This window comes from Ochlerotatus camptorhynchus, unplaced genomic scaffold, assembly GCF_037179485.1.
Source record: "Ochlerotatus camptorhynchus isolate MF236.1 unplaced genomic scaffold, CSIRO-AGI_Acam_v1.1 ptg000402l, whole genome shotgun sequence".
NCBI lineage: Eukaryota > Metazoa > Arthropoda > Insecta > Diptera > Culicidae > Ochlerotatus > Ochlerotatus camptorhynchus.
The window spans coordinates 1,308,662-1,322,058 of record NW_027040888.1 but is presented as its reverse complement, the minus strand read 5'-3'; the positions used below and the strand labels follow the sequence as shown (position 1 = coordinate 1,322,058).

The following is a 13,397-nucleotide window of genomic DNA, read 5'->3' as shown; positions in this document are numbered from 1 at the left end:
CTTTTGTACACAATGCATTTGATCATCAATCTGGCGTAACTGGTAGCTCGGTCACGCATACTAACACTACCATCAGATAGGAGAAACTTTACCCTACCTGATAGTAGAGATGGGCGATCCGCTCCCGAGCTGTTCTATAGACCCTAGACTCTAAAGGAACCGCAGCTCATCAGCTCACTGATATCACAAGTCTAAACCATTCAATCCATCACTCATAGCGGAACTTTTCAAAAAAGAACTCATTACTCCACTTACGCATTGAACAGTCACCGCGTAAACCAAGACGCGCGCGTAATACAACGTGTGCCTACTGATCGACAGCACCAACGGTAAAAACAAACTTCCAAGCGGCTGTTTGGGAGAGAGAGAAATATGTACATGTGCTACACGATCTTAATTTTCTACTGGTAGTATCCAATGTACCCGGCTCTTATTGCTGATGTTATTCCTCCAGCATATGTGCTCTCACCTCTCCTCCCATCATTCTCTGGGGGAGCGGAAGCAAATAACCGAAAAGCGAAATGCAGCTCTCCAGCTTATCAGCTCAGCTCCGGATCCGAATCATCGACTCGAATCATTCACTGAGAGCTGTTAAGGATGACAACTCTCGGACCCGTCCAGGTCTTCGGATCTTTTTTTCTCTCTCTCAATTCTTCACGATTCAGCTCCGGATCTGGATCTGAGCTGATGATCTGGAGCTGATGCCGAGAATAGTGAGAGAAATTCTGCTGGAGAATTAACATCAGAAATAAAATTTGAATGTAGACTGGATTGCATAGCTTGAGAAAAGGCGTAACATTGTGTGCCACGATGTCAATCATATCATTGCGTGTGACATAGGTGTAGCTCTCTCGCATACATTTTATGTTATAAAGCTATGTTGTTGGCACATTTTGCGCGCATTTTGGTTTACGCGATGGTTGATAAGTTGTTGTGTTAGCAGCGTTTTCCATTGAAAAGTAAAACCATGCTGTAAGGTACGGATTTATTGGTTTAGACTACTTTTACGATTTTATGCAGTTTTAAGCACCAAAACCACTAATTACTTTTCCGATTTTGAATTTGTATCATTATTTCTATAATTTCAATGTGAGCTGAAGAGCTGTTCAAAAGAATCGACTCCCTTCAGTGAGCTGTATGGGTTTTATCCACTCAGTCAGATGAGCTGTTTTGCCCACCTCTACCTAGTGGTGTTAGTATGCGTGGACGAGCTACCAGTTACGCCAAATCGACGATCAGATGCATTGTTTACAAAAGCTGATACGTCCCTTCGAAAAAGTAATCGAGAAATGTTGTAAAACAGTATCGCAAACAAGCGGCGCCGGTGGTGTAGTGGTAACCCAGCAGGCCTGGGTTCAATTCCAATTCCTGAGGCATAACATCTCTGATCACGCCTTCCTTCGGGAAAGCCGTTGGTCTCCGGTTCATGAGTCGATAGGTAGGGTCCGGATGTGTCCGGAGCTGGAGCTGCCTCCCTGGCGTCGGTAGCATTGGTGCTCAGCACGGAAAACAAGAACGACGGAAAACAAATCAAGGAAAAAAAAAGTATCGCAAACTATCTGAGTATCAGCTCTTAATCTATCGGGAGAAAATATAAACAAACTTTGACGTTTAACTTTTTGCAGGCAACTTTGCCTCCATAAATGCTGCCATAAATCGGAACGGGTTAGGATCAAGCAAAATGGCTTTAGATAAATACAATTCAGCCTGCAAGTTTTCTTCATAAAAACCATTTTAAAACCTTATGATTTTGTTAAGGATTTCTTGAAAGCAAAACAACTTTTTCATAAATGGTCCATGAAAATCAACTTTTACGCCACCGGCATGTTACAATCTTCGATTTTCAATCTATATTTCCTTAGAAATAACTCTATTTTGGTAAATTTAGCAATGAGCAAACATCATAAAAAAAATTTCGACCAAGCTCGATCTGAAGATAATTTGTTTTTTTTTTCAATAATTTGTCAAATCGACGTTTTACGAGGGCGGACTTATTTTTTCGATGTTTTCACGTACATTTCGCATAAAATTTATTATGGCACTTAAAACTAGACCACTTAATGAGAAGTATTGTAATAAATTTGGATATTCAACAAGATTTTTATAACATCAGTTTCTAATTCAATTATTTGGATAAGATCGGATTCATAAATCCTTTTCTATCTTGATTGATACTTTCTTAATGGATTTAGCATGCGGCTAGGGGAAATGGCTCGGAAAGGGTTTTTATTGTTGCTAAATATATTTTATTGCAGCTTTCAAATGGTTCTCAATGCGTTCATCATACAACCTTTTTGCCGTAAATCAAGCTTGAAGAGCTTCGAGAATACATCTTTCAGAACCTTCTCCAGGGTGGACCAACGAGACATATTCTAGTCTTAATGAAGTTTTGGTGGATTGGATCATCTTATCAACTGTGGCCTTACCACCGATGCGACGTATGTGAATTTGAAGTGAGATTTCGGTTTAAATGTGAATTAAGTAAAAGAGTAGTTTTATTTTCGGATATGTGCTTATACGAGATGAAATAAATGGTTTTCGATTTTTGTAACAAAAATAAAAGATAATTAGGTTGACTGGAAGCATTAAAAATTCCGTGTGATTGTGCTGTGAAAAGTAATCGGTCAATTGGCCGTCTACCAAACCAAACTCATTTGAACAATACCAAACTAATTTTCACGGCTCAATCACACGGAATTTTTATTGCTTCTACTCAACGTAATTAACTTACAATTTTTAAAATGAATTTCACTTGTTGAGGTACTACAATCGAATTCTTCCGGATCTCCAACCCGATGGTAAAACCGAACGTCTTAGATTGAGATCCTTCTTCTTGGCATAAACAATTCCGACGTGGAAAACCTCCGAGAGCTTCATGCCCGGAATCATCACCTTCAACAGTTCCTCTTCCATACGACATTGGACTAGTAGGACTTGTAACGCGCACCCAGAGCACAGATGATAGATCCAAAGTGCAGATAGTTCTTGTCGCTGAATGCACTGAACTTCAAGCTATAATTGGCACCCGACTGGATAATCGCCGGGTAACTAGTTGGTATCCACACCGGAGACGTACCTTTTGTCCGTCAGTGTCTGCTCGACACCCTCCGACAGTTTGGCATGTTTTACTTTCTTATAAGCATCCATAATCTCCATGATGTGATCCTTTAGGTACTTGTTGAATACGTCTACCGTATGATGGTGATAACCTCGGAGTCCTCCTTGGAGGGTATGATGTTCGCGATTGAGACGCTGATGTCCACCGTGTTGAAGCTCTTGTTCTTGATGAAGGCTCGCCACGATTCACAGAATTCACCCGGGAAATTGTTCTTGGAGAAGACGCCCAACGTTTTGCCATCCTTGGATCCCTTAATCACCTCCAGCAGCTTTTCAAAATTGGCCTTGTCTTTGTCGTTCTTTTAAACAACTTCACCGACGGAATGCCCTCCTTATCGTCCTTCTCGATCTGCTTCAGGAAATCGACCTTCTTCTTGCTGGTCACAGCACCGTAATCGTATCGATCAGGTCTTCAGCGAGGTTGATTTGCTGTAGATGGTTTCCTCGTATACGCCGACCGCCGTCAGAATACAATCCACCTTCTGCATCGAATCATCATGGGACAACTTTGGTTCCTTCCAGCTGGCGTAGAGGCGTTTTATTCGTCGATAGAAGAAATCTTTACAACACACTATCGGCACACCAGCAGTACAATTGCGGCACACTGAGAAAAATGTTGACCCAAGATTGGTGTGCAGAGTGACCTACCCCTTGCATCCGCCGCCATTTTGGAACCCAAGATGGCGGCCCCTGGACAGGGAATATGCATCTAAACCCAATATTGCATGGGTTTAGATGCATCCCAAGTAACCAACAAGCCCGTTAATCGCCCTTTTTGGTATATAAGGCCGCTATACGACTGATATAAAGTTCGGAAACCCTATACTTACCTTATATCGCAAAAAGGGCGATTATCGGGTAGCTAGCGGGCTTGGTGGTTACTTGGGATATTCCCTGTCCAAGGGCCGCCCCATATTTGATTTTAATCCACCATCTTGAATTCCAAAAAGGTGGCGGATGTCAATTTTCCACTTCCACTCATCAAGCCCATTCCGTAGATACCCATATTTCATGGGTTTGGATTGATTTGGTAAAATTAATTGAGCAATCCATTAATTAACATGCAAACATAAAATTTTACCTTCGATTTAAGCCCGGGGCATAGAGTGTTAAACCTTAATTAAGATTAACTTAGGGAGACCACTAGAAATCGTATTTTCGGAATTGACTAATTATAGATTGATTTCTCGCAAATGACTTTTAGAACTTTTGACGGGGCACATGTTTGCTCGAGAAGCTAAGTTTCTACTTCTTTTAGTTGAAAAGTTATGAACGATTTTTGTAAAATATGCACCCTCTCGAAACATTAATTAAATGACTTATACGGAAAAGAGGGTCCTAGTATTTACATTAAATATCAATGTAAGCACGATCTTTCAAATGCAACTTAAAACACTAAAATCCACTAACATCTTTTTGAGATATTAACATCTGAAAAAAGCCAATTTTTCAACATAGATTTTCCAATAGAAAGAGATAGCAAATTAGTTGTTTCAGAATAAACATGCGCCATCAAAAGTTCTAAATGTGTCTAGAAGAAGTTATTTGCCAGAAATCGATGTGTAAAAAGTTAAGGTAAAGCCACTTATTTTTTAGGAGTCACCCTAAGCTACCTTCTTAAAACCAGTATAAAAAGAGATTCATAAGAGACACAAAATGTGTATCAGAGTTGGTTGGAAATGCTATCTAACATGAAGTTTTAGTGTGGTAATTTATTAACAAGAGAATGGTCTTTAGAAGAGGGTAGGTAGATAGGGCCATTAATGCGACAGTACAAAGCCTGTAGATTTGAAGACATATTTCAAATCTCCGCGTACATCGTACGGGTTAGGCAAAAGATGTGCGTTTGTCTTTGTACTGTCGCATTAATGGCCCTTCGCTCATTTTCAACTTCTATTCAATTTTCATGCTGCCATACTCTAACGGAACTATCTACCTAACCTCAACTAAATACCATTCTCTAACTAATAAATTATCACACTAAAGCTTCATGTTAGATAGCATTTCCAACCAACTCTGAAAATCACAAACTTCGCGTATGAAGTAACATAAAAACACTTTGAAAATGAGTATGTTTGTCCAACTTGCTTTAAATGAGTTATTCTACATATTCTAAGAAGCTGATATTTTGAACGCAATAATCATAGGGACCACCCTTATTTCACCCACATAAAAAAATGCCCAAAAATATACAAAACCTTTCTGCAAGACACCATTTACCTAAATCTAATGGCTTAAGCGCAAGCATTATTGTTTTGCTAAATCCCGGAGCCGGTTCAGGATATCAGGAAGTGGCCGAATCAGCCATTTTGGATTTTTTCATACTTTGTACGTCCAGTATAAGTAGGGGAAATGTCGGCTTCGGCCATACCTTAGCCTATTATCGTCACCCCCCGTAAGCAAAGTCCCGGAGCACTCAAATTTGGCCAATAGGTGCTTTGAAAGACAATGTATCCACATGCCAAAATTGAACTCTTAATGATGTTGTTTACCCCCCGGACGATAATAGAATAAGGTTTTGTCGATGGCGTCATTTATCCTAGTTCTTTGCAGTTATTTTATTAATTTTTGTCATGCCCAGCCACACGGTTTCACGAAAATATTACCCTTTTGGAAAGTTTGTATGAGAAATGCCAAGCACTTCGAACGACAATGCAAATGAGGTTCAACTAGGATCACTAAGTTATTTGGCTTTCCTGTTACAGTTAAAGAAAGAAAAGGACTTTTCTTTGCTTGTAACAGATTCCCGGTGGCCACTTGGATTCAATCTGGACCACGTCAGAGCCAATCAAAGAAGATTAGTATAGCTTCCATTTGTAGCTAGTTTCATCAAATTTGGTTCAGAATTGGATTTTTTTGATAGGCATAACAAAACAGGTGTCACCTATGGGTGACTATGAGCGCTGAAGGGTCATAATATCAGATTTTGACTAATCATGTTTTTATTACTTCATGCGTGAAGTTAAAGATTTACATAGTTGGAGATGCTTAACGTTTATATCAGACTTAAAATGAATATTTTATACGATAAATGATGAGATGAAAGTATAGAATTCAAAGTTCCGTTATGGTACGGCGGTGTGAACATTGTATATAGACAGTAGAAAGCGAGCAAAGGACAATTTTGAGGAACGTAAGAATCGGATCGAGCATTCCTTTTACCAAACTCATCCGATAATGAGGGGCCAAATGACAAAATGACAAGCGATCAACGAACCGAATAATAACGCTATGTCAGAAGTGGAAAGCAATAATAATATAATCTTCTTGGTTCTTTTTCATGACAAGCAGCCCGTGCCGCACAACTCACTCAGGGCGGTTGAAGGAAACGAGCAAATTGTTGGCAAACTGCTTCACGAAGTAAAGCCGAAGATGATACACGTGTGTTAATGGGATTTTTTTGTTATGTCTTTTCTCGATTCATATCAAGCTATGTCCTCATCCGTGTATATTGCAACAAAGCAGGCAAGCAATATATCATTATCCTTTTACCACTCGGATCGAGCTATGTTACAGAGCGAGTTTGTCATGGTAGTCGTAGCAACCGTTTTGTCTGTATCGTTGGTTGCTTTATGTGTTTAGATTCGCTGGCTGTGAGTGGTGTTTCCCCTCGCCACCACTGGAAAAAGAAGGGATCACTGATTTGCTCATGTACCTCCGATGTGCGGAAACGGTTCTAACGATTGTTACACACTAAAACCATCTAACCACTAAAAACCATCGACTATATGCTTACGTCAGATGGCGGCTTGAGTGTGTAACAATCGATAGAATCGTTTCCGCACATCGGAGGTACATGAGCTAATCGGCGATCGTTCCTTTTGCCAGTGGTGGCGAGGGGAAACACTCCTCGCAGCCCCTCATCAACGGATGAGTTTGGTAAAGGGAATGCTCGATCCGATTCGTATATTCCTCAAAATTGTCCTTCGCTCACTTTTTACTTTCTATATACAATTGTCAAGGTGCCGTACTTTAACGGAACTATCAATTATTTACTTTCATATCCATCAGCTGTAAATTAAATTTTGATTCCTTCCCAAACTATAATACCTGAAATTTAGGAGATATATAAAATTTCGTATTCTCTGGGAAACTAAACAGCCATGACCAAACATTCTTTCTTATATCACAGTTCAAAGTATTTAAAAATGAACTGCAGAGCTCAAGGATCAGTTTCACAGATTTACCAATTAATGGCTGTTCCGGATCTGTAAGAAGTCCAATGGCCATCCGAGTTCATGTTTATGTCACGACCCTAAATTCTATCTTATATTACAGTTCCAAGAGTTTTCGAAAAAACGCGTTTTTTTCACAGTTTCATGGATGAACTACTTTAACGGATCTTCCGGATCTTCCATCCAATGGCCATCCAAGTCCATGGTTATGTCACGACCCCAAATTCATTCATATATCTCAGTTTGAAATGTTAAAAAAAAAAACAAATTCCGCGGAGCTCTAGAATCAGTATCATGGCTGGACCACTTTTACGGATCTTCCGGAGAACGGTCCCATGGTCATTCAGGTCCATGCTTATGTTACGACCCTAAATTATTTCTTATAACACAGTTCCTCGTGTTTTTGAAAAAAAAAAAAAAACCGTGGAGCTCTAGGATCAGTTTTGTGGATTGACCATTTTTTAGGATGTTCCAGATCTTCCGGAGGTCCGATGGCTTTCTAGGTACATGTTTATGTTACAACCCTCAATTAGTTTATATATGACAGTGTCAAGTATTTTCGAAAAATCGCAGAGCTCTAGGATCAGTTTCATGAATTGACCACTTTTACGAACGTTCCGGATCTTCCGGAGGACGGTCCCATGGCCATCCAGGTTCATGTTTATGTCACGATCCAAATTCTTTCTTATACCACAATTTCTAATGTTTTCGAAAAAAAAAACACGGAGCTCTAGGATCAGTTTCGTGGATTGACCATGTTTACGGTTGTTCCGGAGGACCGTTCCGTTGTATCCAGGATCCATATATTGGAACCATGACAGTATTCTTGCTAATTATGAACATTTGTGTCCATTAGTTTAAATTATTGATCTTAAGCCACTTGCAAAAACCATAAGCAAACTTTTAAAAAAACTTGTAATGACTCTTTTTGCTATGTTAAATGTAGGCGACCCTATTTTCAATCTGTTGTCCATTAAAACAAAATTATAGACCCTAGGAATTCTAGACGTACTACAATTTTTGAAATTCATCTAGAAATGGCTAAGCTATGTCATTGCAAACTTGCCGTTTCACGTTTTTCGGAGGCTTCGTAGTCGGCGTAAAATGAAACGGTGCTGAAGCCCTTAGAAGTGATTCATAGGACTTCTATAAGAGATTTAGAGGACACTTAGTAGTGTTTCAGAGAATCCGTAAATCTGTTTCTGCAAACTACTAGAAGTTCTGCTGAAAACCATTAGAAGTGGTCCTAAAGACCACCTAAAGTGAATCTAAAGAACATTTGAACTGGCTTTGAAGCCCATACGACCTCTAGAAGTGGTTAGAGGATCTCTAAAAATGGTCCCAAAGATCACTAGCAGATTATGGAAAGCTCTCACCATATTCTGCTCTTCCGCCGTCGTTATTTGCTTCTTTTGGAATCCCTTGGACTTTTTCTCTAACGCTTCGTATTTCATTCCGTGCTTCACCGGCAATTTCCTTCCGTAGACCGTCCTTGGTTGGTTGGTTCTAATATGATTCCGCCTTTTTTGGTCGGTTTGAATTGCCCAAAGATCACTAGCAGTAGCCCCAAAATCCACAACAACTTTTCATAAAGACCAATAGAAGTGATCCTGAAGACACCTAGATGTAGCTTTGAAAACTACCAGAACTTGTTCTGAACACCGATTGAGTCCAAGAATTGGTATTACCACAGACAAACAGACGTAACACTTTGAACAAGTTTTTCTTGAAAACATAGTATCTCAAAACATAAGACCTCAGTAACGACATCTCTCTGGCTTCTCGCGGAAAACAAGATTGCTCGCTAACTCGCAAACAATATTGCATAAAAGTTCTATAGAATGTATAGAAACGTCAAAGTGATCCGATGCCAGCGCTGCGGCGAGTAGTTCTCGGAACTGATAATATTCAAATCAACCGTTAAATGCGTGAACGAAGATACACAATGAAGTGTTACGTCTGTTTGTCTGTGGTATTACTAAAGGGCTTCAAATGTAAATCCGCATCATTGAGTGAAAGAACAAACCGAAAAAGCTGGCAATTTTCCTCTGAAAATCTTGAATCACAAATCGTCATGTGACTCGTTTCGTCACCCTGCTTACTCACTTACAAAAAAAATTACGCCACCACATGTCCTGTTGCATCCCGTCACCAGCTGCCAGCTCACCTAGTTTTCCCTCACGTGACAATTTCACGTACCGCCAAACGTAGAACTGTACAGACCGTGTACTTCATTCACAAAATCGCCCTACCGAATTTACCGGCACCGCCGAAGTCGCTGTCGTTTTCAATTATCTCCCCCCTCCGCTCTCTCACCGGTTCATTAGATTCGTCGTTGAAATGAAGGTTAATTAGAACCAGACCAGATTGACGCTTGCGCCCTTGGAGTCGCTCGCAGATCCGAGTCGGGTGGTTTATTTTAAGGCTTCCGCTAACACCGCGCAGAGCACCGAGCTATTCTTAGCTGCCCACCTTTATTCTGTGGCGAAAAATTTATGCGTTCCATTCGCGCGGGATAAATTTAGCAACATGAATACATTTTTAACTCCCTCCCATTCTGGCCGAGTAAAAATAAGCTACTTAACAGGGGAGCTTCTGGCGAATCACTCACTCGACTTGGCCATTGAGCGTAGCCTGCATCGTCATCTTCATGGTTGGCGTCATTTTCGCCCGTATGGCATTGTCTGTGGTGAGCTAAAATCGACCCCGAATGGTTTATTTTCGGACAGCAGATTCATCGCTGCTCCTAAGTAGCATTCCCGCTCCGCAATCCAATTCCACTCGTTGGGTGGGTGTAAGTGTAAACAAATTTGGAAACATTGATCGCCGGATGTACGACTATTCAAACTGGCGTGTATGTTTTCTTTCCACTGCGAGTTTGCTATTTTTGAGGTTCGCAGGAAGAAGTGATCACTTTCGTATGGTTTTGCAGACACCTCCGGGAAATGAACGCTATTAGTTTGAATTTTTATTAGGTGTTTGGCGCTCACATTAAATCACCCAGGATCACCGATTTCCAACCGCCCAACAGCAACGAAAAGGTGCTTTTTCAGCACGCAGGAAATACGTTAAACAAACCGGAAGCAATAAATTAATCGTTTGAATTTCGCTTTTCCTTTTCGCAGAGTGGAAACGCAGCATTTGAATCAACGAGTAGCAATATACATAGGTAGATATAACAAGGCGGAAGCAAATCGAAGAAAAAAGTTCCGTGGAAAAGCCCCAAATCTTGAAGTGAAGCAAAAGTGAACGTGAAGCCATAGAAAAAAAAGAAGAAGAAAACCAGTCCCAGGCGCGGGAAAATCACCGGAAAACAGTTTAAATGTTCGAACTACCGCGATTCGTTTAGTGTCGTAAGTGAAATCCGGAATTCAGAGTGTGAGAATTTTCAGTGAATTTCTTGCGTGAATCATGGCGGACCATGACTTCGCCCCGAGCTTCACCCAGAAGCCCCAGCTGCGCCAGGAGGACGATGGCAATCGGTTAGTGTTCGAGTGCCAGTTGATTGCGAAGCCGAAACCGGCTATCGAGTGGTACCGAAGCGAGGAACTACTGTCACAGAATGCCCGCACCAAGTTCAAGATCCAGTCGTTCGGCGAGAACAAGTACTTCGTGGTGCTGGAGCTGGACGACGTCATCGATACCGACGCCGGGCTGTACAAGGTCAAGGCCAAAAATCGGATGGGCGAGGTGTCCGCCTCGATCAATCTGAACTTCAGTCGTAAGTAGAGCGGTTTTGATTTTTTCGATTGTTTTTGGTTTATGTTTTAAGTGTTCATTTGACCATGTCCAATCATCTCGTTTCGTTCCATTGAATGTAAAAATTCAACCGTAAAATGTTATGTCAATTACAATAGTAGGCCGGATTTCGGAAAATTTTTCCTCAACACTTGCGAAGAACATTAGCTGGTCTGAAAAAGAGAATAACCAGCAAATAATAAAATGATACATAAGGCTGTACCTTATTGGACTCATAGCGCCAATAATTATTTCGCCCCATGACAGGAAGAACAAAAATCGATCTTATCTTATCTTTCTTTATTAAAGAAAATCCTTAACAATGTTTCATTTTGAATTCTAAGCAAATTGCCAAACACTAATCCACTAACGATTGAAAGTAGCATATGGGTCATTCCACACCAAGTGTACACATGAAATTGATCTCTTCCGATTTGAACCAAATTGGGAGGGGATGGTCATTTAAGTTCAAATTCTAGAAATCCAAAGTTTTATTCTAATCCAAGCATCCCTCTATATATGGCTGAGGCGCGCCACAGAAGAAATTTTCAAGGAGTTTGCAAATAAATACTTTCGATTGAAGCAGGCACTTCTTTCGAAATGTAGCGTAGATATGGCGCCCAGATCTGCCAGCCATCGCGGAAGAAGTATCCGGAGCTGAGGCTACCCACGTTCTCGGGAAAGCTGTCAGAGTGGATCAACTTTCGGGACAACTTCAAGTCGTTGATACACGACAGCCATCAACTCTGTACAATCGATAAATTCAATTATCTACGTACCTCGTTGAAGGATGATGCTCTTTTGCAGATCAACCAAATTCAAGTGACTGCTGCCAACTACACTCTCGCTTGGGGAATTCTGGAGTCGAAGTTCGACAACCACAAGCTCATCGCATGAGAACATCTTAAGGCATTGTTCGCTGTTGCGCCAATGAAATTGGAGAGCTTTTAAGGATTGAACCATGTTCTAACGACGTTCAGGACCAACCTCCAACAGTTGGAGAAGCTTGTGTGAAAATTCGGAAAACTTGAGTACGCTGTTAGCTTTCATGCTATCCCCGAAAACTGGATGATGGTACGCTTCGCCAGTGGGAAACCCACCACAGCTCGTAGAATATTCCCTCCTACAAGGCAATGGAGAATTTTCTGAAGAATTACTGTGGAATCCTGCAGTCAACGTCAGCGCGAAGAAGCAACGAGTGCAGGAAGTCATACAAGAACCCAGTAGTTCACGCTGTGATATCGTCAAATGAGGATTGCCCAATCTGCAATGCTGGACCACATTCCGTGGAGCAGTGTAGACATTTCGGGTATATGAAGGTCGTCGATAGGAAGATGCTTGCTTGAAAGCTCGGATTGTGCCTGAATTGCTTGCGTTCCGGTCATTTCGTTGCGGATTGTTCGAGGTCTACGTGCAATAAGTGTGGACACAGCCACCACTACCTCCTTCATCCGTACACCGCATTCGCAAGTAAGGGGCAGACATCGAATCAGCCTTCTTCCCCGAAGACCTCAATACGCAAACTTTCCGTCACAGCAATCAAATCAGGCTCAAAACCGAAACAGTTCTCAACACCCACAGTCTACACCAACTCCAAGTACATCTTCGCAAAATGCATGCTTGTCACCTCCCACCAATACTCCAACAGTACACCACACTGCTATACCATCCAAAAAACACCATCACAATGCATTGTTATCAACCGCTATCGTGAAGCTCGGTGATCGTCACGGGCTTTGTTGGACAACGGGTCTCAGATTAGTCTGATGACCGAAAACCTTTCTCTAAAGGTATCATCGTGTAATATACCTCCAGGAATTTGTCTAGCAGATCCAGCCTTCAATGAACCTGGATCTATCGATGTGATTTTGGTGTAGCTGTTTTCTACGAGCTGCTGCTAAGTGCACAGTTGAAACTCTCCAATTCGGGTCCGATTCTACACCACGCCAAGCTAGGATGGATTGTCGCTGGAGAATTACCTGAAACCTCTGTTGTTAGCTACAGTACGGTAGCTTCGTCGTCGGTAGTTACGGAGCTAACTAAGTTCTGGGATTTAGAATCCTGTCGAACGATGAGCTGCTTGTCCATCGAGGAGTCTGCCTGTGAAGCCATCTTTGACGAGACAACCACAAGAGATCCTGATGGAAAATTTCGGGTCACGCTGCCGAAAAGGAAGCATATGCTGGAAAAACTGGGAGGGTCTAAGGCGATAGAAACGATATCTTTCCATGAAGAAACGGCTGAATGCCAACCCGGAAATGAAGGCATTGTATTCGAATTTCATGCACGAGGACCTTTCCATAGGTCATATGACGGTGGTAGTAAACGACGATGAGGAATCTGGTCCGGAATATTACCTGCCGCGTC

General features: G+C 41.4%; 1 protein-coding gene across 15 annotated transcripts in view; it reads left to right on the top strand.

Moving 5' to 3' along the window:
- bent (projectin protein bent) overlaps nucleotides 1–13,397 on the top strand; it is a 134,050-nt gene that overhangs the window by 24,584 nt on the left and 96,069 nt on the right. For all 15 annotated transcript variants that reach the window (XM_065233449.1, XM_065233459.1, XM_065233457.1 and 12 more), the window contains exon 2: nucleotides 10,418–11,013. In XM_065233449.1, the coding sequence (XP_065089521.1) occupies nucleotides 10,704–11,013 (310 nt within the window). In that variant the 5' untranslated portion in view covers nucleotides 10,418–10,703. The remainder of the gene's footprint in view (nucleotides 1–10,417; nucleotides 11,014–13,397) is intronic.